Source organism: Ursus arctos, unplaced genomic scaffold (assembly GCF_023065955.2).
Source record: "Ursus arctos isolate Adak ecotype North America unplaced genomic scaffold, UrsArc2.0 scaffold_2, whole genome shotgun sequence".
Taxonomy (NCBI): Eukaryota; Metazoa; Chordata; class Mammalia; order Carnivora; family Ursidae; genus Ursus; species Ursus arctos.
The window spans coordinates 4,588,914-4,616,649 of NW_026622874.1; the positions used below are offsets into that span (position 1 = coordinate 4,588,914).

Sequence of the window (27,736 nt, forward strand, 5' to 3'; positions counted from 1 at the left end):
GCCACCCAGGTGCCCTGAGGGTGTCTTTCTTAAGACTATATTTTTCGGGTGCCTGGGTGGCTCAGTTGGTTAATCATCTGCGTTTGGCTCAGGTCATGATCTCTGGGTCCTGGGATCAAGTCCCACGTCAGGCTCCCTGCTCAGCGGGGAGTCTGCTTCTCCCTCTTCTTCTGCTCCTCCCCTGTGCTTGTGCTCTCTCTGTTTCTCTCTCTCAAATAAAGAAATCTTTTAAAAAAAAGGGCACGTATTGTATGGAGCACTGGGTGCTCTTATGCACAAACAATCAATGGAACGCTACATCAAAAACTAATGATGTATGGTGACTAACATGACATAGTAAAAAATTTAGAAAAAACTATATTTTTTCTAGTACTGTCTTAGAGCTACAGTGTTTTTCTTCCTCACTGACCTCACTGCCTGTGTTTTTACGTCTGTGTGTGTGTGTATCAACGTATAAAGCTATGTTTTGATCAGTGCAGCTTCTGTTTCTCCTGGTAGATTATCACAGTCTGGTTGAAACTAAGACTTTATAGGCATCACAACCACTGCAAGTCCAGTGGAGTGGAATACGTTTCTAACTCAGTAAGACTGTTAGGTTTTAATTTTTAAAAGATCCCCCCCATGAAAAAAATTTTAAAAAATAAATAAAGATCTTCCCAAGTCAATTTCCAGAGCACAGTTCTAGAATTTCAAAATTTAATCCTTTATGCTGTTTCTTACTGCCCAGTATTCACGTAGTTCCTGCCTTGCTCTGCAGGGATGTATTGCAGGGTCCTACCTGTTTGTAAGTTTCCTTTCGTTTAATAACGCAATTCATTACAATCTTCTGATGCTGAGATTTTTTTTCATTTTATTTAAATGAATTTATTAAAAATTTTTTATTTAATTTAAACAAAAATTTTTAAATTCAATATGATTAATATATAGTGTATTGTCAGTTTCAGAGGTAGAGTTCAGCGATCCATCAGTGGCTATAACACCCAGTGTCCGTTCCGTCACATGCCCTCCTTAATGCCCCCCCCCCAGCTACCCCATCCCCCTCCAGCAACCCTCAGCTTGTTTCCTAGAGTTAAGAGTCTCTTACGGTTTGTCTTAAGGCTGCAATTTTTTTTCATTTGTTGAGCACCTGATAACACTTACAACTTATTTTGAACAAAGGGTAATCGAAATGTAAAAGACCCGTTTCCAAAATTCCAATACCTTTTTGTAGAGCACGGAGGTAAACTCAGACAATAGATGTCAAAGTTAAAAAATGTCTAATGCCAGCAATGTCATCATTTAAGGAGTTCCTGAGAGCCCCAACATTTCTCAAATCCCACCGATGACAGGCGCAGAGAGAGAGCTGCTCGTTCCCCTAATGAAGTAGTTGTTTGTTTAACGTAAGATCGATCGTGACATCTTTGTTAAGATCAGTCACCCTGTAGAGGTGAGTCTTGCCGATTTTGACAACTGCAGCTTGCACTTCTCCGGGGAGAAACAGCAGCGTTTGAGCCCCGTTACTAGCTCCGTGCGGGCAGGAACCAGTCCAAGTGCGTTGTGCACACGTGTCTCCAGCCGTGGACACCACGTCCTCGGGGGAGCCCGGTCCGCTGCACGTGTCCCACACGCTACTCGACGGGACCGTGGAGGCCGAGAGTGAAGGTCTGTCCAACTCTTCCCAGCTCGCTGTTTCAAGTCTTAATAAGACTTTGTTTTTAAAGAACGAAAAATCCATAAACTGGGAGGATGCAGGATAATGGGCATAAATGGAGACTTTGGTGGGGAAACCAGCGCCTGTGATCAGCCCCGCAGAGCAGGGGCTCATGGCATTCGTGTTTACAATCCCAGGGCGGCAGAGGGCCCACCTCTGCCCTCGGGTGTGCGAACTACCTCCCAGCAGGCCCGTTTGTCTGAATAAGACTTTCTCGGAGGGGGCGGCTCCAGGCTTCGTAACAAGACCGTCAGCCTCACCACGTGGGGAGCCGCCCCCTCCACTGACCCTTCCCTGCGGTGGGAGATCCTGGGTGCTATTGTGGAACACCTGTTCTACGAGCCAGAGGCATTGACCTTGACTCTACAACCCGGTTTTATCAGCCCTTTTAACCCATACGCGCTGCTGAGACCACACATTTTCGCTCTGGAGACCTTCATTTGGCCGGAGTCTTGTTGAAGCTGAGGGCTTCTTGGTTCTGGCTGTTCCTCTTTGGGGAATGTTGTACCTGGCTGTAAACGTCCCTCCTGTGATCTGTCCTCGAAGGCGGGGGCCGCACACACCCGAGTAGACCATGGCGTGTCCTCCGGAATGCTCTGGGAGGCTGGAAGAGTCGCCCTGCCGTCACATGGGGGAGACGGTGAGCCTTCTGCCTGGCACTCGCTCCGCCCGAGGCCTTGGCGTTGGCCGTAGTTTTACTCCGACTGCGGCTCCTACGAGGAGAAAGCCCAGGCAGTGCTTTGGAGTGAGGAAGCTGGGCGTGGAGACCTCTTTGATGGGGAGGTGCTCCTTTGATAATTTATTTAAATATTGATAGAAAGGCGACTCCATGCCAGGTACTGTGTCAGGCCCTAGATGTGTAGAAAAGAAAGAAGTGATCTCTGCCCATCTCACGCAGTTCTTCGAGAAGTAGGCCTTCTCCGTGGTATGGGACCCGCGGAGAGCCCTTCATAGCGCTTTTGAAATTTTTGATGTTTTGAGATTTTTTGAAATTTTTCTTTAAAAGCGGGGAGGCACAAAGACAGGGCATTGGAAGATGTGATGAACTCTAATTTGCAAACTTCTTGTCATGGGTGGGATTTGAGAAACTGCCCAGTTAAGGAGCTTGCAGGATTATCAGATATTCGGTTCTGAACTCAAACCACATTAACCCCATGTAAGAAATGGGCAGCCATTTGCCATTAGACGTATCAACGTAGAAGATGGAACTGTTGTGTCACCATAGCCTTTTTTTGCAAACAAAATAATTATTGCTGGAAACTCGAATCAGCTTCCTTCATTCTTTTTCAAGAAATGTGCAATTTCTTCACGTCCTTCTCCATTAAAATTTCGCAGACTCACTCTCAAAATTAAATGTTTGCATTGTGGCCTCTGTGTAACATCTTCTCTTCAGACATGCACCAGTAATGGAAACCATTCTCAAACTTAATTTCCTTTTAATTCCTTCCAATTACAATGCCGTGCTCTTGGTGCCAAGAGCCAATCCCATTGGTACATTTTGTGAAGACTGTGGGATCGTGTCTCTTTAAGCCATAGGGGACACCCGGAAGGCATTCCAACGGAGTTGCCCTCATCTTTTCCCAAAAGTGGGTTTTATGTGATTTTGAAAGAAGTTTAGCCCCGGGCAGTTTGGCACAGTGATGAACAACAATCTTTCAAGTTCTCCCCAGCTATTCCCGGTTAGTGGTCTGCGAGTAACAAGAACCATATTGGACGAGATCTTTACGAAACTCCACAGGCAATGTTTGGTCACTCTTATTGGCAGGCCTCTCATAGGAAAAGCAACATTGGAAGGTTGTTGAACCACAGGGGCCACAAAATGTGAGCTAAAATCTAAGAATGTTGACATGTTGCTCAAAAAGTTTGTGCATCGAAGGACACGATCAAGAGATCGAAACCCCACAGAACGGGAGCCCATCTTTGCAGGTCATATCTCCGATATAGGGTTCCTATCCGGAATATATAAAGAACTCCTGCAATTCAACAACAGCAGCAAAAATTCAATTGCTTCACACACGGGCCGAGGACCTGCATAGACGTTTTGCAGAGAAGACCTACAGAAGGCCCACAAGCACACGAAAAGATGCTCTGCGTCCTCAGCCACCAGAGAACTGCAGACAAAACCACAGTGAAATGCCACCTCACGTGCGTCAGGAGGGCTGTTACTAAAGAAACAAATCTAACGTTGGCCACGATGTGGCGAGATCGGCACCCTCAGGCGCGGCTGGTGAGACTGTGAAATCGTACACCCACCCCGGGAGACAGTCGGCCGTTCCTCAAAACGTTAGAAAGAGAATTTCTGTATTATCCAGCAGTTCCACTCCTGGGTATATCCTCATAAGCATCGGAAGCAGCAGCTTAAACAGATACTCGCTCACAGCAGCGTTCTTCACAATCACCCCCGGGCGGAAGCTTCCCAAGGGCGCATCGGTAGATGAACGGAAAACAGCGTGTGCTATGTCCAGGCACTGGAACAGTATTCAGCTCACCTGCCCACCTGAAATGACTAAAATCGTAAATTGCATGTTGTGTGTATTTTGCTGCAATAAAAAAGAATAAGAGGAAGGGCAGTGATTTCCAAGGACACGAAGTCCCTGGGAGTTGCTAGGACTGTCAGACTTTTCCTTTATTTTTTTGGGGGGGGGTTAGCTAATTAGTGGGTTAGTGAATACAGCTGGATGTGGAATTCCATAGGCGTAAAGCAAACAGCACTCCAGGCTGAGCTCCTGGGCTGCGCGTGGTTCAGGAAAGGCCCAGAAGTCCACACTTGCTCAAGGAGCTGTGGGTGGTGGGATGACCCGAGTCCCCCTGCCGGGAGGCATCTACAATATTTCCCAGCATCCTCCTCACTCTGTCCAGCTACAGACCCAAAGCAGCCAGATCATCTTCACAGTCACCCTTTATACGACGAGGAGGCGGCCTCCCAGACCGTCGGTCAACGAACTAACAAATGGATCAGAACCAGGGTCATGCCTGTCTGCAGCCCATGGGACACGTGCTCACGTCCCCCATCTTGGGGAATAATGGATTTTGTGGCAGTGGTGCTTCACCCTTCCCCTGGGACCATCTTCAGTGTCTCCCGCTGAGTCTTGGCAAGGCCATTAGTCAGGAACCAGGGGGCAGGGGTGGAAGGAGAGGGCAGCGAATGGCTCGTCCTGCCCTCGACAGTCAGAATCCTGTTTGAAGCTCCACGCTGGTGACTTGAAGGAAAAGCCGCTGCACAGGGACAGATGTGAGCTCGACATCCCAGGCGGGGACACATTTAATCACCTAATCCATCCTCCCGAGAACCGGACTGAATCCTTTCTGACGGGATAATATTCTGTACCGCTGGCCTCAAATAACGAGCCAGCTTATGTCCTCTCTCCTGGAAGGTTGTCCTACAACACAGGATGCCTGCTGCCAGGCAGTGTGACTGAGCAGAGCGAGACCAGACTTCCCTGCCTTTCGCGTGCACAAGATCAGAACGCAGTCAAGGGAATGCAAACATGACCGCTCAGCGCTCGGATTTGCATTTCCTCTGTTTATCTAGAGACAGCAAGCATGGAATTGCCTAAATTGAACTCTGGACACTGGAGGTAGCCATGATTATAGCCCAGTGTGAGCATTAGGCCCAGACCCTTTGGCTGATGCGATTTGACCTCTTTCTAGCCTTTCCAAGGAATGTGGCACGAGAGGGACTCACCTGGGCTTCCAGAGCTGGAGAATAAAAGCCCCATAATTCACCCAGGACCCACACTGCTCTGTCACTTCAGGTTTTGCTTAGAGAGTTGGTCAGGAAAGTAGATGAAATCCTTCTGGATGCTTCCCTGCCATTTTTTGGTAAACACATTTCTTTTTAAAAAACTCTAATTACACTTGGAGATTTTCAAAGACCAGATTGTACAGCGTTCTAATGTCAACTGCGAGGGACAGCCACGGATGGACTCTAGAGAGAGGTGCCATCGAAATGCCCGTCGGCATGTGTGTTCTGTATGTTTCAAACCTGAAACAAACATCACAGTTCATGGAACAGCACAGGGACATTCTTAAAATGTTGGTGTGTTGCTAAGGTGACACAGGAAGTGGGGAAATGGTGTAGCACGAGGGCAGTGGGAAAGATTTGAGAGAAGGCGTCAGGCAAGAGCAGGATTCCGTTATGTCAAGAACTCCATTTGTAACCTTCGTTGACTCTCTTTTTGAGAATTGTTTAAAAATCCACAGAGAAGGACAGGAGTGATCGCGTATCGGGAGGGGCTCTCGATCGCCACGGCAACATGACTCTTGCCGCCATCTCTGTCACCCATCGGTTCCTGATTCCCCTTTGGATTACCGCGGAGATCACTGGCCTTGGAGTTAACACGGGCTCGCAGACCTGAAGATGATCCACGCTTGAAGAACAGCGAAGTTTCTCCCCAGTACAGTGAGCTCATCTTTGCCCAGGGGATGTGTAAATGGTTATATGCAACATAATTGAGATGTTTCCTCATCCCTCCCCCAGTAAAGCTGTCCTCCACGGCTGTCGTGGCTCTATAAAACAGGACTGGACTACAGAAATGTCTAAGCATCGATAACTAATAATGGCTGGGGCCAAAGGAATTTTTTTATAGTGAACATACAGGGTTCTATTAGTTTCAGATGTATAATGTAATGATTCAACACTTCCATACATCACCCAGTGCTCATCACGACAGGTGCACTCCTGAATCCCCATCACCTGTTTCCCCCACCCCCCCACCCACATCTGGTAACCATCAGTGTGTTCTCTATAGTTAAGAGTTTCTTGGTTTGTCTCCTTTTTCTTCTTGTTTGTTTTTGTTTCTTAAATTCCACATATGCGTGAAATCATACGGTATTTCTCTTTCTCTGTTTGACTTATTTCACTTAGCACTATGCTCTCCAGCTCCATCTGTGTGGTCGCAAATGGCAAGATTTCATTCCTTTTACGGCTGAATAATATTCCACCATATATATAGACCACTTCTTCTCTCTCCGTTCATCTGTTGAAGGACACTTGGGCTGTTTCCATCCCTTTTGTGAGGCCAAATGAATTTTAAAAAGGAGGTGAAACTTCATGGAGCGCCTGGGTGGGTCAGTTGGTGAGGGGTCTGCCTTTGGCTCAGGTCATGATCTCGGGGTCCTGGGGTCGAGTCCCATGTCGGGCTCCCTGCTCAGCGGGGAACATGCTTCTCCCTCCCCCTCTGCTCACCACTTGTGCTTGCTCTCTCTAGTGCGCTCTCTCTCAAATAAATAAAATCTTTTAAAAAATAAACTGCAGCGAATGATAGAAACATTATTACTCCTAATCCGGTCCTGCAGGTGGATTAAATAATGAGTGTGCACCTATCACAGATCAGTCTGCATGGTTAGTAAGTGCCGAGGACCTGGTTATTGACTCATTAAGCACCTCGTGCTGCATCTTAAGCCTCATTAGCATACACAATTTTTGGCAATCTGTGAATTCAGGGGAAAGCTTTGGGCCTACTTCCTATTTGTCCATAAGATCTACTAATTTGTCTCCTGGGCTGTTGTTTCTAGTTTTTGTTTTGTCTTGTTTTCCATCAAAGTGATGATAACATTCTTAGCTCCCGATCATGCTAAGAGTAAAGATAAATATAGGATCTTTCCCCTTCTGTCCTAGAGCTCATCTGTCATTAACATTGTTCAAGTTACTGTACAGAAAGGTCCAAATAAAAAGAAAGATCAAAATAAAAGCACAGCTCCTACCCTCAAGGTTCTCAGGATCTTGCTGAAGAAAAGCGCTAGCTGGCATTAGCCACACCATGGGGTTTCAGGGCACAGACTGCCAAGTTGGCCCCAGACTTCCGTAGAGTCCAGCTGCAAAGTTAGAAGACTTTACACAAGCCACTCTCACTTCTGACACCAGTGGTGAGTTTGAAGGGTTCCCAAGCCCTAGCCCAAGGAAGAGGTGCATAGGGTTCCACACGCGGAACACAGTGGGTCACCCTCCCAGTGTCCGGGTGTGACAGTACGTGCAAGCATTGCCACCCCGAAGGCTCACTTGAGCTTTGGTGAGCAGACTTTTTACTGGGGCTTCGTTATGTAGGTGTGACTGATTGATTTCCACCATGGTCTCACTCGGTCTACACGTTGACTGACACAGCACGGCCCGAAGTCCCTGACCTAAATCCTACGGTTGATCTTTGTGGTGTGGCCAGTCCCTGCCCTAAACGAAGACCCTCCTAACAGGTATGACACAGGTCACCTCCCAGAGGCTGAGAGCAAAGGCTAGACCTCTTCGGGCAAAGCCATGTCCTTTAGTACACAAGAACTCTGAGCAGAGAGGAAGTGCTGGATTTCGTGGTAGCGGAAGGCAGGCTTGAGCTTGGATGACCGATCAAATATTTGAGGAGCAATGGAAGGAATGTGGAATATTCCCAAGCAAGAGAACCTTTAAGAGAGGATATGATAAATGTCTTTTAAAATGTGAAGGGCCAGTGTGTGCACAAGGATTATTCTTACCCTGTGTTGCCCCTAGAATACAGTGCGTGCCCATGGTTAGAAGCCTAAGGAAGATTTAAGTTCAGTAAGGAAAAACTTTCTGATAACTGAGGCTCTTCAAAAGTATCACGCAGGCTGTCCTGGGAGCTGGTAAGTTCTCAGTCATTCAAAATATTCTGGCAAGGAGCAGATCGCCTGCTACAGTGGCAATTCTTTTCCAGGAAATGCAGCAACCCCGAAAATCCTTCCAACTCTGATACTCTGTGCTTCTAAGAATACTGTTTTTTAAATTTAATTTTATTTTTTTAAAGATTTTATTAGAGAGAGGGAGAGAGAGATCACAGGGAGGGGGAGAGAGAGAGGGAGAAACAGACTCTGCTGAGCAGAGATCCTGACTTGGGGCTCGATCCCAGGACCCTGGGATGATGACCTGAGCTGAAGGCAGACGCTTTACCAACTGAGCCACCCAGGCGTCCCTCAAAATATTGTTCAGCCTGACTCAGGATCATACCCTGGAATCAGTGGACTCTCTATCCTCTGATTCTCATTGTAGAAATCCCCTTTAAAATACCTATGTCATCCCTGCGTGCTACGGCCCTGGAATGAATGTCCATTTTCCTGAGCAGAACGGAGAGTATCTCGAGCAATTCAGAGTCTACTCATTCTGAGTGGTCAGCAACTTAGACCAGATGGAAGTGTTTCCTTGCTCTAGACGAGGCGGCTTGAATTGTTTAAAAAGTGAATAATGTAAAAACAAAGTTTTCATGGGACACATTCAGCTTCTGAAAGTGAACCCATGTATTACCAGTTTAGCCACTGCAAGTACGTCTTTTTTTTTTTTTCAAATTTTATTTATTGGAGTACATGGGGGGAGGGGCACAGGGAAAGAGAATTCTCAAGCAGACTCCCCACTGAGTGCAGAGCCCAACATGGGGCTCATTCTCACGGCCCTGAGATCACGATCTGAGCCGAAATCAAAAGTCAGATGCTTAACAGACTGAGCCACCAGGTGCCCCACAAGTATGTCTTATTAAATGAGTTTGAGGCAGATTAGTTAGGATTTTACCTGGAAACCTTCTGATAGCTCAAAATTTAGTATAAGCTACATCACATACTTCTCTTAAAATATTCTGTCAAGACTATTCACTGTTTATAGTTGGTCTTTCTCATGAAGGAGGTGGAATTAATGTGAATCTTCTCTTATTCAGATAAATGGAACACTGATATCCAGGGTCAAATGGATTTGTGCAGCCCAGATTTCCTTAGGCTCCGTCTTCCTGTGTGTACCATGGTAAACTATTAGAGTCCTAAAGCAGGCTTCGCTGGCCCCCACCCGTGCATGCAATGCAAACCCTTTAGCTTGCGTGAACTGGCTTGCCATCCGGTAATTCCCAATGTCCTGTTCTCAGGAATGCCTCATCATACATAGAACATCAGGCCCCTGTGGGGCACCGTCCCTTCTTTCCTGCCTCTCTTTGGGCACTGCCACCAAAGCTCTAGAGCCACCATGGTGACAGCCCTAGGTAAGCGGGATGGCATACGGATGAGCCATCTCTCCCGTGTATTTTTTTAAAAGACTTATTTTAGAGCGCAGGAGAGGGGGCGAGGGAGAGACAGAATCCTCAAGCAGACTCCATGCTGAGCATGCAGCCCAACGCGGGGCTCGCTCTCTCAACCGCGAGATCTCCATCTGAGCTGGAACCAAGAGTTGGACGCTGCACCGACGGAGACCCCAGGCCCCCTCCCCCATCTCTCCCGTGTATTACCCAGTGTCAGAGGCCTTCCAGAATGGTGCCCTTTGTGCCTCAGCCTTCTGTGATGTCTAACAGGAACGCTGTGAGCAAACAGGTTAACCTTGACCACTCTCGGTGGTTACAGTCTCAGGCCCTCTACCAACAGGGGTCTCAGGTTAAGCAGCACGAACTCAGACCAGGCGCCATATTGGTTGGGTCACCGGGCTGGTCCTTCAGCGGGTACTGGGTGGTTCTCCACAGGGTCCTTCTCTAAGCTCTTGCCCGATGAGGGAAGTCAGCACCTCTCAGCTAAATGCCTTGCTTCTAGAGGCGCCTCTAATGCACGTGCGGGTGCCAGAGTCCCTGTCCCGTCTGAGAGCTGGGCTTCTCTGTCCAGTTTGCCTTATTATGCTCCCTGCTCCCAGTGGCCCACGACGCCACCCGCTTATGCCATCGGCAGCACAAAGGGAACTATGTCGGAACTACTCTAGCTTCGTGGAACTCCTTTTGAAAATGCCTTTAGGATAGCGTGGCTCATACCCAGCTGTTGGTTCTTCTGTCACAGCCGGAACCAGATCATTCCTGCCCTGAAACGCTGGCCTTCTCGAGGGGGACGTTGCTGAGAAAAGGCCGCTCCCGCAGAGCAGGCAGTTTCCCTAAAGAGAAGCCGTACAAAGTCTTCTCCCAAAAGTGTGCATGTCTGTGAAGCAGTCATGAGAAGGGGGCCACCGAGTCCCTCGCAAGTAAATAAACCCAAGGGAAGTACATTCCCCCCCGTAGATGTACGCAGTTCAGTCTGGCGGCTCAACAGTGTCCCAAAGGTGTCCACTGGGGACCTAGAAGACAGGATGAGGACTGCCCTCCCCCGGAGGTCCCCTGGTCCCCTGTACTTGGGCTGGCCTCAGGAGTCACTGGCGACCCCCTGGGTGACAATAGGGAAAGATGTTCAGACCAATGGGGTGTGGATAGGAAGGAGGCAGTGGGAGAGAGCGCGTAGAGTTCCATTTGAGTGGCCCAAACTAGGTCAAGTTCATGACGTTAACCTACCTCTTCTTTTCCTTTCCGTCCCTGCTTCCTTTCCACTGTCCTCTCTCCTCCTGGCATTCGGCGGGTGGATGCAGGGGCCTGGGGGCAGGGGGCAGGGCTGCGGGGTCAGAACTCTCCTGGCTGGCTTGAGACCCAGCAGCTCTTGGCTAGCAGGTCAAGGTGCTGCCTGAGGCCCTACAGCACATTCCAGCAGTTTCCGGGTGTAAAATACGTAGAAAGTGGGATGGTTTCTAGAATGCCGTGTGGCTCCAGGGTCAAACCCTTAAGAACGCGAGGGACGCCAGTATTTTCTTGGCATTGATATATTCATTGTTACCTTGATCTGGGATATCTGGCACCTGCCAGAATCCCGTGTGCGTGGTTTCCATTCTCGGATACTGATGGCGCAGTGCTCGGAGGAAAACGCTCTCCCGTTTCTAAAGAACAGCCTGCCCGTGCGCATGCGGGGTGCGAGTCTGCGGTTTATAGGTCTGCTGTGGTCCCACCGCCCACAGGAGGCTTTCTCTTGCAAATCGTTCCGGAGCTTAGTTTTCTGGATTAACGAAGCTCCTTTCTTTCCACGTCATATTGAGAATTATTATGAATTGACAGGAGTGGACATCTATAGTCTCCATGAGAAGCAGGGCCGAAGGGAGGGCGGCTCTGGGCAGGCCGCCCGAAGTGGCGATCCAGAGCTCACCACCTCGGTCTCCTTCACCAGGACTCGGTTCCCAGGTGCCCCACTTGGTACCTCCAGGGTTCTGTCACTGCCTTTCTGGAAAAGAAGGATACTTGGCGCTGCTTATTGAAAGGAAAGGCCTTTTTCGCGTGCCATGACCTGGCCAGCACCGCCAGGTGACACGGACAGCTTGTATTTTGGCAGAACCCTGGACCGTCTCGCCAGCTGGGAGGGTTTGGGAAGCTTTCCTCCCCCGAAGGTCCGCAGACAACACGCTGAGGATTCCAAACCACCATTTCCGAAAGGAATTGAGAGTTTTGTGGGGTGTTTGGGGCAAATAAATGTCAGCCACATAGGAGGATCCCAGCCCACAAGACAGACCTAGCTGTCCGGGGGGGTGAGGGTGTTTCTAGCGGTCAGGGGGTTATGGTGACGGTGGGGACGGCGCTCGGCCTCGGAGGGGTCTTTGCATATCACGTGCAGTGTGAGATGTTGTGCTGTTGGCGTTAGGTGTGTTTACCGTGTGTGCGCCTCGATGGGTAGCCGGCTCTGTGATTCCGACCCCGCCGCTCCTCCCCGCCCCGTCCCCGCCCCTGCCCCTTGCATCCAGGTGGCGTGTGCTCGCCAGGCGCTTCTTGAAGGAGCTGCAGCAGACGTGAGTGGGTGAGTATGCGTGGCCTCACAGCCCCTTCGCAAGGACAGGCTCTGCTTCTGTGTGCGACAGGAGGTGACGTGGGCAGTTGCCCGTAGCTGCGTCCTGGCGCTCGAGGGACTGCTGACGCTCGGGATTTGTTCCTCTGCCGGTTTCCGTTCAGCGAGAGACGACTGACTAGCAAAGAAATCACCATCCACCTCCGTGCTCTGGTTGGTGACTCCCTGGTGCTGTGTCTGGGATGAGACCAGGCTGTGCCATTACTCTAGGACACAGGGCAAACAAAACAAACAACCCCCCCACCTTTTTCCATAAAGGACTAGATAGTAGATATTTGTGGCTTTGTGGGCCACACAGGCTCTGTCGCGACCATTCAGCTCTGCCGTTCGTTGTAGCCCCAGCGCAGCCAGAGCTGGGCTGTTAATAGGCGGGGCTGTGTTCCAATAAAGCTTTATTTACAAAAGCAGGTGGTGGGCCGGCGTTGGGCTGCAGGCCCCAGTTTCTCAGCCCATGTACGTCCTCATCACGATGCTCTTAGCATTATCGCTACGAACATTTGTTCATGATCCTGTTCTTGCGGTGTCTAAAAAAAGTCAACTTGTGGTAAAAAGCAAGACATTTTCCCAAAAATTTTAACAGACGTGTGCCGTTTGGGGTGGGAGGGAGGTGGAGTATGTGTGCCTAGAACGTGGCTGCTTCAAAGAGGGGCACGGTCCTTCCCCAGACCCCAGTCGGCTCTGCTGTCACCGGTCCCCTCCTGCCTCCACTGTCCTGCCCAGCCAGGACCCCTCCCACGTGGCCCTCGAGTCTCTAAGTCCCTCCTCCATACTGGCCCTGGGGCTCGGGGGCCGCTAGCTCCGCACCTGCGAGTGTCTCTTCCTCTTGCCTCAGCCTCGATGCGGAGGCGCGGACGAATCTCTGCTGCCTTTTGCCCTAGAAACTCAAATCTTTATTTTCCTACCAAAGACACTGAGTAAAATCTACAGTTTTCAGCCTTTAGTACCCTGCCCCTTCTTTCACCTTCCCTCCCCAACTTAACTGTCTTTGTTCTGAGTTAAAAGATCATTGCAAGGTGGAAAAAACCCAAAGCTTTATAGCCACCATTTTTCAGTCCCATAAGGAGATGTTTGAGACCCGCGTGAAGGAGTCTTGCTCGCGGTTTTACTGGCTTTCCTCGAGGAGAGCTGAACTGCTCGTTGCCAAGCAACACACATGCCCTGGCTTCTTCCAACAATGTGGACTCGGAAAAAAACGTTCTGTGATTGACTCATGAATGGGGAATCATGTGGAACTGCGCAGGGCAAACAGTTTGGTGTGACAACGTCCTGTGTTGATTCTGGCCCCTTTGCCAAGGACTTACACGCGGCTGCACAGAGAAGTGAACAGAGCGTGTCCTCAGCCACGTGCACCTGATTAACAGGCGTTAACATGAGGGACTTCAGAGCCCCATCGACCCCTGTCACTGTGGATTCCATATTTGCGAATTACGTGCAAACCAACGCAAGTGGTGCGTTTGCTGTCATTTGCAGACGTGCGAGCTGCCTAAACCTTTGAGGGCTCGGGGCACAGGTTCCCAGGAGCGGTGGGGCAAGCCAATGCCCTGCCTCCTTGTTTCATCTCTCTTCCTACAAACCAGGGCCCTTTGCGGAGCGGTTTGTATGTGTGCGCGTTTTGTTGGCGGTCACAGTTCCCAGTGGCCCGGAGCACAGTGCTGTGGCCAACGCTCCCTGGTTCACGAAGGCTGGCATGTGCCTTACGGAGGAAAGACATATGTTAGAGAAGCTTGGTTCAGGTAAGACTTAGAGCGCTGTTGGCGGGAGTTCCATGCTAATGAATCAATATGCTTCCTCCAGAAAAAGGAAGAGGGCATTCACCGATCTATCCTTAGGCTGCTCCGGAAGGTATAAGGTAACCTCTAAAGTGCATGACGAAGCTGTGGGGAAAATGGCTGTATTTGTGGATCCATAAGATGACTGATAAAATTCTTTTAAAAAAAAAAAAACAGTGGACAATATCGAGAGGCTGAAAGCCAAAGAAATTTATGTTCATGTTACCCAGAGGCAGGAAAATGTTAAACCCTTCTCAGCCAGTGTTTTATTATAAAGAGTGCATAGAATTAATAATTTGTAAGAAAGGTGTATTAAATCAGGTGACTTGAGACAGGAGCCCCCGGAACAGGGTTACGTCCTGATTCACCGCGGGGCGCTGTTCCCGGCCGTGTGCCCTACTTCTCCATTCACAGACACTTAGACGAACACGACCGCCACGAACAGGAAGAACGGACCCAAAGGATCACAACTTCACCCGAATGGGATCTGTCTTCCACTTGAAGACACGGGGAAGACCAAGCCTGGGCCTTGCCCCGGTGCCGTGTCGCGGCTCAGCATGTCTGCGGGGTGGGACCTGACTTCCTATCCGGTCATTGGTGCCGGTGGCATCCCTGACGTGCCTGCTGGAAGTGAAGTGTTGGCCGCTAGGTCTGAACCCCCTGCACACCCCCTACCTGTCCTAGTCCATTAAAGCAGCTGAAACAGACGACCGCAGACTGGGGGGTGGTGGTGGCTGAAACCGCAGACATGTCTTTCCATTCCAGAGAAGTCCAACAAGGCACCAGCAGATCCTGCATCCCGTGAGAGAGGTTTCCTGGTTCATAGACAGCCACCTTCTCACGACAGCCTCACAGGGCAGAAGGGGCCAGGGAGCTCCTGCAAGTTCCCCTCATTAGAGCCTGATTCCCGTTCATGAGGGCTCTCATGAGCGGTCCCCTCCCGAAGGCCCCACCTCCTAATGGCATCACCCCAGACGTTAGGGTTCAACCTATGAATCTGAGGGACATAAACACTCCGTCCAGAACACTCACCTTGCACGACCTTTATCACTGACGATTTCGCTGGAAGGGAAACCCTGATGTATTTTTTAAATTGCCCTGGAACTGAGCCACAGCGAGCCCGGCCTCCCGAACTGACACCTTAATTGGGTCCAGGTGGAAAGGCAAACGATGGCCCGTCCCCCAGTCTTCCTCCCTGAAGGCCTGATGCAGGTCACATGTGGTTTCCCCGTGTCCAAGGCCTAGCCTCTGCTGACAGCAGCCTGCCTCTCACAGCGGGTCTGCCGAGCTGGACGGCCCCTCTCCAGGGAGCTCTGCGGGGGTGGCTGGCGGGCAACGTGGTGGGCACAGGGGCGTGAGGACGGGCCCCTTGCACCCGGCGTCACGAACACGACAAAGAGCTATGCACGCACGGCACAGGAAACACAGAGGCTGCCTCTGCCCTCGGGATCAGGGAAGGCTCCAGAGCAGAAATGACATCTGGCAGCAGCTAAGGCGGTGAGCGCCGAGGATGACATAAGCAGAAGCCTTTAAGAGCAAGGCAGGGAGAATGTGGGGACAAGGGTAGGAATGGAAAAACGGGAGCCATTCTTCCAGGTCAGTCTTTGAAGAGCCTGGAAACACCATCTGTAAATTCCCAGGCCTCATTATCACCCCTCAGGGCCCTGGCCCTCCACGGCACCTGCAGAGTCCCCAGAGGAGGGCTTTCTAGAAAGTTGCTCGTTCCATGGCTGCTGACCGCAGGCTTGGGGCAATGTCTGCCTTGCCCCACTTGTGATCAGGATTACATACGCTTTCTACTGCATTCCCGCCGTGTGCAAATACGAGAGTAAGAGACCATGGTACTAACCGCCTGCAACTCTGCAAATGGCCTATGTTACAAACATGCAGACTTTCCACGCGGGGTCGTGGCTGACAGGCGGCTTTCCCCTGTGGCGACCACTTGCGTGCAGACGCTTGCAGAGAAGGGCCGTGTGTGCAGACGGCCTGCCGATCGCCAGCCACGAGCCGTTCTATCCTCCTCCTCCTTCCTATCCCCAGCCCCCGTTACGCTCCAGGTCCCACGCACCCGCGCACTCAGCATTACCCCCGACAGCAGGACAGCGGGGCCAAGGGAGGTGTTGGGAGCACTTGCTCAGCTGCCGACTGCGCACAGCCCCGTGCTGGAAGACGATGCTCATCAGAGTGCCGTTTAAAAAAAAAAGGGGAGAAAAAAAACCCCACCCCACCACCCACAAGAGCCACGTAGAAGCCCTAAGTCCTACCCTGACAGCCAGAGCGAAGCCTGGCCCACTAATGCAGCCCTAATCCACTTTGTCCGGCAGAGAGAGCAAGCTCACCATGCTGCTGCGGGAGTCCCTGGGGAACGTGAACTGTCGCACCACCATGATCGCGCACATCTCGGCCGCCGCCGGCAGCTACGCCGAAACCCTGTCCACCATCCAGATCGCCTCGAGGGTGTTGAGGATGAAGAAAAAGAAAACGAAGGTAAGGAACTCCCAGGGGTGCAGCGGAGGGAGGCGCTTTCGGAGCCCCATCCCGGAGCGGGCCAGCACTTCTAGTCCCTGAGCCCCCGGGGCAGGGGTGTGCGGCGCTGCCCACGCTGCCCGGTGGTCAGTTGGGGTGGGAGAGCTGTCGGGCTGGCCACGTCCCTTGCCCCCGACGGCTGCCGGGCATCCAGCCCAGACCCCTACCCGGGAGGGCTCGGCCCGCTTTTAAGTAGTTGGGAGGGACTGCTGCTCCTTTGGGATGAAGAATTGGGGAGGGATGAGAAATACCCCATTTCTCTCTTCCTGCTTTTGTGGCCCTACTTCCCCTGCACATCCGGGAATCATGTCTAGGCTCCTGGGCTTTGCCGTGTGAACTCTGGTCTCTGGAAACGACCAGCTCGTGTTCTCAGAGGCAAAGCCAGGACGGTGGTGGCGTGACAAGAATGTGTTGGAAAGCTGTCATGATTGAGGTCCCTAGGGCACAGCTGGTGAAGTGGGAAGCTTTTTTCCTCTTGTTTTTGTGTCTCTTTTTTTTGGGGGGGTGTTTGCCAAGGCAGTGACCCCTTAGCTTTTGGGAGGTCGGACGTGGCCTGGGCTGGTCACCTCCTTTCCTGAGCAGGCTCTGTGCCCAGCGGGCCACACAAGGGCTGTTCTTCCCACAAGAGACCATGGTGTGCAAGGCTGGGGTACACCGTCCTGGCACACGAGGAATGGCCCAATGCAGGGAGGCCAACCTGGGGCGGTCTTGGGGGGCTGCACGGAGCCAGCTTGTGGGCTCGCAGGGAGGGCTGGCGTGGAAGAGCTGCCCCTGTTAACCTCCCTCCTCTCACCCACAGTACACATCGAGCTCCTCTGGCGGGGAGAGCTCCTGTGAGGAAGGCCGGATGCGCAGGCCCACCCAGCTGCGGCCTTTCCAGGCCAGGGCCGCAGTGGACCCCGACTTCCCCATCGCTCAGCTGTCCAGTGAGCCGGACTACTCCTCCAGCAGCGAGCAGTCCTGCGACACGGTCATCTACATCGGGCCCAATGGCACGGCCCTCTCGGACAAGGAGCTCACGGACAACGAGGGCCCTCCTGACTTCGTCCCCATTGTGCCGGCCCTGCAGAAGGCCCGGGGCGACAGCCGGCCTGCAGAGGCCGGTGGGGCTGCAGCCAGCAAATCGGAAAGGGACTGTTTGAAGTGCAACACGTTTGCCGAGCTGCAGGAGAGGCTGGGCTGCATCGACGGCAGCGAAGAGCCTAGTCAGTTTCCTTTCGAGGAACTGCCTGCCCAGCTTGGGGCAGAGCAGGCCAGCAAGTGTCCCCCATTAAGCCAGGCGGCCGGGGCAAACCCCCTCTGTGAGTCCGATAAGGAAGATAACGGGTCCGACGGCCAGTCCACCGACAGAGAAGGCACCGACCCTCCCGCCTCCAAGATGCAGAGGAATCAGTCGCCCGGTCCAGCGCTGCCCGGCAGCCCCACCCCCGCCTCCCCCAGGAGCATCCCCGGCAGCAGCAGCCAGCACAGCACCTCCAGCCTCCAGAGCAGCCGGGAGAGCCTCAACTCCTGCGGCTTTGTGGAAGGCAAGCCCAGGCCCATGGGCTCCCCGCGGCTGGGCGTCGCCAGCCTGTCCAAGACGTCAGAGTACAGGCCGGCCAGCTCTCCCTCCCAGAGATGCAAAGTCTACACCCAGAAGGGCGTCCTGCCTTCTCCTGCCCCCCTGCCTCCACTGGGCAAGGATTCCAGCCTGGTCTCCAGCGAGTCCCTGCTGCAGCCCGAGGTACGCACCCCCCCGGTGGGAATGAGCCCCCAGGTTTTGAAGAAATCCATGTCTGCTGGGAGCGAGGGGTTCCCCGAAAGCCCCGGCGAGGACGAGCCCCAGGCAGCGACTTCTCCAGATTCCAAGAAGGAGATCCTGAGCACCACGATGGTGACGGTGCAGCAGCCACTGGAGCTGAACGGCGAGGACGAGCTGGTGTTCACGCTGGTGGAGGAGCTGACCATCAGTGGGGTCCTGGACGGCGGCCGCCCCACCAGCATCATCAGCTTCAACAGCGACTGCTCCGTGCAGGCCCTGGCCTCGGGCTCCCGGCCCGTTAGCATCATCGGCAGCATCAGCGAGGACCTGGATGGCTACTCCGGCGTGGCGCCCGTCTCCGAGGTCAGCATCACACAGTTCCTGCCCCTCCCAAAGCTGACCCTGGACGAGAAGGCCTGCGAGGCCGGGAGCATACGTTCGTCCATCAGCTCCTGGCTGAGCGAGATGAGTGGTGGCAGCGATGGCGAGCAGTCCTGCCACAGTTTCATAGCTCAGACGTGCTTCGGGCACGGGGAGGCCATGGCAGAGCCCCCGGCCTCGGAGCTCGTTGGCAGCATCCAGAACAGTGCCGTGGTGTGCTGTGAGAAGCCCAAGGCAGGCCCCGACAACTTGCTCATCTTGTCCGACGTGGGCGAAGACTCCTTCAAAAAGGCGGCCCCCATCAAAGGCTGCAAGATCTCCACACTGGGCAAAGCCATGGTCACCATCTCCAACACGGCCAACCTAGGCGGCTGCGAGGGATACATCCCCATGAAGACCAACATCACAGTCTACCCCTGCATCGCCATGAGCCCCCGGCCCGTCCAAGAGCCTGAGGCATCCACTGTCCCCACCGTCAGCTCGGCGCCCAGAGCAGCCCAGTCCCAGGACAGCAGGGAGACTGGTGCCAGGGCAGAGATGCAGTTTGAGGACCCGTGGCTAAAACGAGAAGAGGAGGTCAAAAAAGAGAGTGGCTATCCCAGTGAAGAGGGAACTGGGTGTGAGGCCGCCACAGGCCCCCCGAAGCCTGAGGCCAGGGCAGAACAGGACAGGAAGGCCAGCCCCGGGGACGGGCTGAGCAGCAGCAGCCGTGAGATGTCCGCCTCACCTGGTAGTGACAACTTCAGGAGGGTCGTGGATGGCTGCGAGATGGCCCTGCCAGGCGTGGCCCCCCAGAGCCCCGTGCACCCCAACAGGAGCCTAAAGTCCAGCAGCCTGCCCAGGGCTTTCCAGAAGGCCAGCAGACAGGACGAACTGGGCAGCCTCTTCTACCACTGCGCGGCAGAGACCAACGGGCTGGGTGCACCGGCCTGCAAGGCTACCCCGGAGAGGAAGGTGGCCTCGCCCAAGCACGGTGTCCTGGCTCGGCCCAAAGGGACGCCCCCTCTGCCGCCAGTCCGCAAGTCCAGCCTGGACCAGAAGAACCGGGCCAGCCCCCAGCACAGCGCCTGCAGCGGCAACACGGGCAGCCCCTCGCACCCCCCGGCGCCCTTCCTGGCCCCGTTCCCGGACGAGGCCGGCGGCAAGGGGAAGGAGGCCAGCAGCAGCAGCAGGCTCTTCAGCGCCAAGCTGGAGCAGCTGGCCAGCAGGACCAACTCCCTGGGCCGCGCCACGGTCAGCCACTACGAGTGCCTCTCGCTCGAGAGGGCCGAGAGCCTGTGTGCGGGCGGTTGGCGGTCACACGTGGCCAAGGACAGCACTATGCCCCGCGCCGGCCGGAGCCCGGGTCGCGGCAGCAGCGCCGCCGGGGTCTCCCCCACTGCCCCTGGCCCCGCGCCGCCCCCGGCCGCCGCCTCCACCTCCGCCGGCGCCGCGTCGCCCAAGGCCGGCCCGTGCAAGATCTCGGCCGTGAGCAAGCTCCTGCTGGCCAGCCCCAAGGCGCGCAGCCTGGCCACCGCCACCACCAAGACGCTCAGCTTCTCCACCAAGTCCCTGCCGCAGTCGGTAGGCCAGAGCCCGGGCCTGGCGGCCAGCGCCAAGCCCACGTCCTGGTCCACGCAGTCCCTGAGCCGCAGCCGGGGCGCCGGGCCCGCGTGCAAGCTGCCGCTGCGCGCCGTTAACGGGCGCATCTCGGAGCTGCTGCAGGGCGGCGCGGGCGCTCGGGGCGCCGAGGGGCGCGCGGGGGCGCCGGGCGAGGAGCGGCCGGCCACGCCCCCCCTGCCCTCGCCCTACAGCAAGGTCACACCGCCGCGCCGGCCGCACCGCTGCAGCAGCGGCCACGGCAGCGACAACAGCAGCGTGCTGAGCGGCGAGCTGCCGCCCGCCATGGGCAAGACGGCCCTGTTCTACCACAGCGGCGGCAGCAGCGGCTACGAGAGCGTGCTGCGCGACAGCGAGGCCACCGGCAGCGCGTCGTCGGCGCACGACTCCACGAGCGACAACAGCAGCTCCGTGGGCGGCCGCTGCCGCAGCCTCAAAGCCCCGAAGAAGCGCTCCAACTCAGGTAGGCGTCGGCCCCCCAGACGTCCCCGCGCAGCATGGGACCTGGGTGCTGCTGCGCCATGCTTTCTGGGGGTCGCCCAAGTATGGGGCTGCTGCACCCGAGACCCCCGGGCGGCGCTCCGGAGGGGCATGGAGCGCGCAGGGCACACTGCGCTGGACGGCGGTGTATGCACGGCCGCCCTGGGGCCTGCACTGTGCCCCGGCCTCCGCACACACGTGCACCAACATGATACGGACGCGCGTATGGTGCACTAGCATGATACACACGCGCAGTGCCCCAGCATGATACACGCGTGCACACACACAGTGCACTAGCGTGATACACGCGGTGCACCAGCGTGATGCACACGGCACGCTAACACGGCACACCCAAGCACCCTGGTGCCCTAAATGCACCCTCTCAGCGAACATTTTCCATCTCCAGGAATTTCCTATCAAAAGTCAAGTAAAGGGTCCAAAGCTGCTACCGTGGCGATAAAGGCCGCTGACCTGTGAACTGGCGTTTGGGGTGACAAGGGACAGGAAGTTCTGATGGGTGAGGAGGAGGACCCAGGGCAGAGCTGGTGGCCCTGTAGCCATGGGGCTGGTGAGGGGAGGCGGCGTGAGGTGAGGCCCAGACGGAGAGGCAGAGTGAACGAGGACCATGTGAGCTACTCAGGAACCCCCTGCTTCAGCTCCGCGTGTCAGGGCCTTCAGCTCCGCGTGTCAGGGCCTTCCGCGTGCCCCTCTTTGTTCTTGAGCGGAGGGCACAGTTTTTAATGAGGCGATTGGACGCAGAGCCCCGCATGCAGTCTGTGCCTTGGCTGACGTGAGGGGGGCGTGGGGTCCTGCCCGCGAGCCTGGACTTCGTGCTCCGTGGCCCTTCCGTGGCCCTTCCGTGGGGCCCTCGGAAACCACAGCCCTATAGAATGGTGGTGCTACCGGCTCGTCGGGAAGTAAAAGATGGGGTGAGTCCTCAAAGTGGGGTCTCCCCTTTCCTGCAGCTGCTCCAGCACCTGCCCCACAAACCCTTTCTCCTGACCACGGGGGTTTCTGCCAACACAGGCGAGCACAAGCTCTGGAATGTTCCAACCCAAACCTAGCACACATCCTAAACCGCTTGCCTCAAATCCAAGAAGTCAACCTCGTCATTTGAGATGCTGTGGCGTAGCTCTCCCCGCCTGCCCACCCCTCACAGGCCACCAAGCATGCGCGGGAGTCCTGGCTGTCAGCGAGCCCACCTCCCAGGCGGTGTGTGCTTCAGGCTCCGACCCGCTTTGGTAGAGCCCACCCCGGGCCCTCAGAGCCCCATCAGGGACCTGGGAGCCGTGGCTGCTTAAGACAAGTGTGCAGTGAAAAGCCATTTGGGATAACGTGACAGCTGCTGGGCCCTATTTTCGGGGCCCAGGGCATTAAAACATATTGATATTAGTCACTAAAAATAGCAAGAAAGTGCATCTGAGCCAGGGTCCGCAGGGGTGGGGGGTGGGGGGACTCTGCCGGCCTTCCCAGCGCTTGGTCGATCAACCTTGCTGCTACCACCTACCCCCTTAGTTCTCCGGAATCCCGATCACTGTGATGTCGGCTGCATGCTCACGGGCGTCGGGGGTTTAGAATGCTTTCCTGCACTCTCGTCGAGAGCCTCCTACCGACCAGTTCAGTTGGTTCTCTACATCTCTGTTCCTCTTTCTTCGAGACTTGCTGTTTGGAGCTTGGCCGTTGTGCTGGGGTCCAGAGCTGCGCAGCCCGCAGCCAGCAGCCTCTGCACCTGTGCTTCCTGGTGCGGCCTCCTTCCGTAAAGTCCGTCCTCAGAGGCGCTCTTGTCCGGCGAGGCTACTGGAGGACACCGCGTAGGATCGAAGCACTGGGCTAGGGGCCAGAGATGGGTTTAGTACAGAGCGTCGTGAGAATCGGATGTCTGCGAGGAGGTGCCGGGGATTCGGGGCCCCACGGTGGACGTGGCAGTGGAAATAAGCTCTTTTCAGGTTAGGTGACCTTGTCTTGTTTATTTATGGTGATTATTAAGAGAAATGCTGGCTGTCGGACATGATCAGCATAAATCAAAAGCAACTTCTTTCAGAGAAGCCATAAAACTCAAAAGAAATTCCGAGCTAGATGGCTGGATGGCACAATTCTCAGGGATGTTCGAAACTGCAGGGAGGACGGCAGTTATCTTTTATCGGAGATTGCTTTTGAATGTGGAAAACTGAAATGCTTTGGTTGAAAAATGAACTAGAAATAGATCACGAGGAGGACAACCTTGACCTCTGGGTGCTTCGTAGGGCGAGAAACAACCAAATGTCATGAAGCTCACCTTCCAGGTCCCATTCCTGGAGGTCTGTGTTGGTGGAAAGGGCCTGGAATGAGCCAGAGTGTGGTGCAGGGGGAAGACTGAGCTGGAGAGCAGGCGGCTTGGGCTGGGCTCACAGAAAGTAAATTGAGGGGTCAGGAGAGCACCACCACAGTCTTCCCGATGCTCACGTCCTGTGAGACAACGCGGGTAACATAAGGAATGTGGGTGGTCATACGACTTCCTTTCCATAAGACAACCCACAGTCCGCGGGATTTCTTTTATTAAATCTTGATCAGTCCCCCTCTTCTGTGCTCTTAGGGCTCGCTGACACGCAAGACTCAAGCACGGGGCGGGGAGGGGCGGGCAGCATCAATGACAAGGCCACGTAAGAGGTTTGTCATCTAATTGGAGACAAAGCAGGAAAAGCATGGAACGGAACAGCGACCGAGGCAAACTGCCGAGTCCGGAGTGGGGTCGGGAAGCGTAAGCGTGGGAAGCGTTCAGACGTGGGGAAGGCCCAGCGTGACAGTGGTCTGCTGGGAAACACCACGACTGAGCCTCGTAGGAGGATCGAGCACGTAGGAGGGGGCGGAGGCCGCTGTGGGCCGAGGCACTGAGGGGAGCACAAGCCCGGGCAGCAGGAGCGTGGCCTGCAGACAACAGGGTGAGATTAACTCACCCAGGGGGTGTTGCTGAGGATGTAATGACCGCAGAAGAGGTAAGCGCAGGCCGACTGACACCTCCCCTGCGGGGCAGCTAGAATACGGATGGTCGTCGGCCAGGGGACGTCCGTCTTGGTTCTTGGCCGGAAGTGTGATAACGAGAGAGCAGCCGCGCCAACATCCGCGACTAGTCCCTCCTCGGGGGGCTGAGAGCACCCTGCTTTGCTCTGCCCACCTCCTGCTGTTCACTGGGTCACCAGAGAGAATCTCGTTTTGTCCCTTCCTCTCCACGGAGCTATGGCCCCAAATCTGCTCTAGAAAAATTAAGTCCCTAGAAAAGAAAGATCGGTGGAGGCAATCGTGTCCAAGTCTCGAGGGTGCTCGCAGTCCAGGCCCCTCCGGTCTCCTTTTTGTGCTGTTGCTGAGCTTGACCTCCTGAAGCAGGCTTCACATTGAGGACAGAGTGGACAGGAAGAGGAGGACGACAGACCTCCCGGCCTTTAAGGACACTGACCAGCAGCTGCCCGCAGCACTTCTGCTGATGGCCCATCAGTGGGCACTTGACGTGCACATCCCAGGGGCACGGTCCCCGTCTTGGTGGCTCTGTGCCCTGCTCCTGCTCAGTCCTCTTCACGGAGAAGAACAGAGCAGGTATCGGGGACAGCTAGCTGTCCGTCAGTGTGTCAAGCGTGCTGCACAGGGTCTGGCACATAATCAGTGCTTCTCCTAGCGTTGCTGTCACTATAAGCAAATAAGCCATGTTTTCTAGAACTATTACCGTAATACCAAATACTAGGACCCTTTTTCCTTGAACACAAGCATCTCTTGAATTTGACGGTACCACACATTCACGCTGAGGGTGGGGCCGGTATGGCTGACGGTTCTAGGCGTGTGTTCTGGTGTGCGTGTGTGCGTGTGCACGCAGGTGTGTGGTTCGCGGGTGGAGACGAGGTGGCTCGAAAGGAAAGGCAGGGAGTTGGTGAGCTCTTGCAGGTAAGGCCCATGTGCCGGCTGAAGGGAGAAGACGTTGAAGCGTGTGGCAGGGCGTCGGCGTGTTTCACATTCAGCCCCGCCACAGACCCCAGGGCACCTGTCAGGGTCCCAGCACGCGCCTCAAAACCACAGACATTAAAAAGACTGAAATTTAAAAAGATAAACTTTGGGCTTCATTCCCTCCTTAGGATCTCAGAGACGGAGGCTCATCCCGGCACTGTCCCTTGATACCCCCTCCCCTGTAAGAAAACCCGCCAGCAGCACCGGGGTCCGCTGGGTGGATGGCCCCTTGCGCAGCGCCCAGAGGGGCCTCGGGGAACCTTTTGAGATCAAAGTCTATGAGATCGATGACGTGGAGCGGCTACAGCGGCGACGAGGGGGCAGCAGCAAGGTGAGCCTTCTTGTCCCCTACAGTAGCACCCCCCCCCAACAGGCAGGTGCTGGAGCACGGCCCTGAGAGGTGCGCTCAGGCCCACGGAGCCTTCCCAGCCGGCTTCTGGGGCGGGTGGGAGTCGTGGCTCTGCGCCAGCCACGGGGTTTGCACAGGACAAGGAGAGCTCTGCCCCGGGTGTTGAGAAGGCTGGGGGAGCTGCTGGTCTTGGGGGCTCGTCTGGCTCCAGCTTGGAACCCCAGCGCCTCCTACATATACAAAATGCCCACGATCGTCCTACCCTGCGGCTGTCTGAGCGGACTCGGGCAGAAGGCACAAACGTGGCTGGGAGGGCCCAGATCCCTCCCAGCTTCCCTGCGAGGAGCCGGCTCCCTTGTTGCCGACTGCGCACGGAGCATGCCCATCTCTGAGAAGCTGCCTGTGTCCGAGCTGGGGGGCCTCATCTCCCTCTTTCCACGCCCCCCCATTCCTTCTCATCTGCCTTCTAGGAGGTCACGTGCTTCAACGCGAAACTGAAAATTCTGGAGCATCGCCAGCAGAGAATCGCCGAGGTGCGGGCCAAGTACGAGTGGCTGATGAAGGAGCTGGAGGTCACCAAGCAGTACCTGATGCTGGATCCCAGCAAGTGGCTCAGCGAGTGTAAGGCCCCGGGTTCCTTCCCATCCCTGGGGCTGCCAGGTGCGCCCGCTTAGCGGGCCTGCACGCGGCGGGGGGAGGTGCACGCAGACCGTGTCGGGCTCCAGGGGCCCACAGCCTCGCTCTCCGCGGGGAAGATGGGGGGGGCAGCAGAGGCGTAGCCAGTATTGCTCTTGCAAGAATTTTTCTCACGAGTCTCAGTCCCAAGCACGTGAAAATGAGATCCCCCCCACCCCGCCCCCCTCATATGGCAGAAGATCCCCCAGACATGAGGCTGAGTTACAAATCTGCTCCCTAGGCCACAAAATCACATTGCGTATCTAGCCCCAACTACACAAGACTTTCTGGAGCTCCTAATAGGGTGGGATGTGTGATCCTAGAAAAGCCTCATGAAGAACCCAGAAAGTAAGAAAACCATTTTTGAGGGGAAAGAACAGCATTCGCTGTGTCATTTCTCTTCAATAGAAAGCCCAGGATGACAGTAACAGTAACCATCTCGTAATTCAGAACAGTTTTGCTCTCTGACAGATTCAGTTGTCTCGTATTTGCTCCTAACCATTCTATTTACCACAAAATAAAGCTCAGACCAGGTCCCAACTACTTCGGTGGTAGGGGAACACAACCTTGGAAGACTTAGTCTACGGAATAAAACGCAGATCTGCCATTAAAATTCCTTTCCCTCCCTTGTCCGACGCTCACCAGCCCGCCAGCCTCCCTGTGCCTCGCTCCCTTCACCCCTGTCCCCTGCACGCCAATCATGTGGGATGTCCGCCATCATAGGGACCTGCCTGGATGCTGGGTTTCCCACATACTAGCTGTGGGACCTCGGAGAAGACGCCTAACCTCTCTGAGCCTTGATTTCCTTAACTGTCAAATAGGGAAACATAGTGCAGCCCACTTCATAGGGTGTTGTGAGGCGTGAGCCCTTCTGGGCCCATGATGAAGGCGTGGTACCTGGTAGCAATATTATTACTATCCCAGAGTTGAACCAAAGAGAAGACCGCGCCCTCGTGCCTGCTTCCTCTGTGAGAGCTCTGGACGGAGACACGATCTCACGCTCTCGGGGGTGTTGTCATCCCAGGCACTGGCGGGAGAGAGGACATGAATGAGGACATTAGCTGAAGTCCGGCCGTGGCACAAATACGGGGCCCAGTGCTTCCTTCTCTCCCACTCGTCTCCGTTCAGGAATTCCCGGCAGTTCAGGTCCCAGGGGTGCCCGTGCAGGCAGCCCCCCTTCATTCGTACTGTCTGCATTAAAGCTTTCTTTTTTGAGAGCTGTTTATGCCTAAGGCAGGCTCGAGAACAGTCTTCATCTCACAAAGTCACTTTCTTTCATCAGTTTTATAGTTTTCAGAGTCCAGATATTCCACCTCCTTGGTTCAGTTTTTTCCTAGGTATTTTGTTCTTTTTGGTGCAACTGTACGCTGTTTCCTTAATTTCTCTTTCTGCTAGCTCATCATCCTTGTATAGAACTGCAACTGATTTCCGTATCTTAATTTCATATCCTGCACCTTTCCTGAGTTCATTTATTACTCTAGATGGTTTCTTGGTAGAGTCTTTAGGGTTTTCTGTATAGAGCATCAGTCATCTGCACATAGTGACAGTCTCACTTCTTCCTTAGCAATTTGGACGCCTTTTATTGCCCTTTATGTTCTGACTTTTGAGGCTAGGACCTCCAGTACTATGTTGAATAAAAATGAGTGGACATCCTTTTCTTATTCCTGATCTCAGAGGAAAGGCTCTCAGTTTTTCACCATTGAGTATGATGGTAGCTCTGGGTGTGTCCTATGTGACCTCTATCATGTTGAGGCTGTCCACGCTAAAACCACTGTGAGAGTTTTCATCGTGAACAGATGTTGTACTTTGTCAAATGCTTCGATTGAGATGATCCCATAGTTTTTATCCTTCAGTTTGTTAATGTCGTGTATCGCATTGATTTGTGGATATTGAACCATATCTGCACTCGTGGAATAAATTCCACTTCATCATGGGGAATGACTCTCTCAATGTATTGCTGGATGTGG

The 27,736-nt window shown here is 54.4% G+C and overlaps 1 protein-coding gene across 1 annotated transcript in view; it reads left to right on the forward strand.

Annotated features, from left to right (window-relative positions):
* Window positions 1-27,736, forward strand: part of KIF26B (kinesin family member 26B) — a 415,887-nt gene that overhangs the window by 382,849 nt on the left and 5,302 nt on the right. The window contains 4 exon segments of the mRNA XM_026509553.4: window positions 16,374-16,536; window positions 17,375-20,759; window positions 24,874-25,076; window positions 25,565-25,715. Of these exon segments, the coding sequence (XP_026365338.4) occupies window positions 16,374-16,536; window positions 17,375-20,759; window positions 24,874-25,076; window positions 25,565-25,715 (3,902 nt within the window).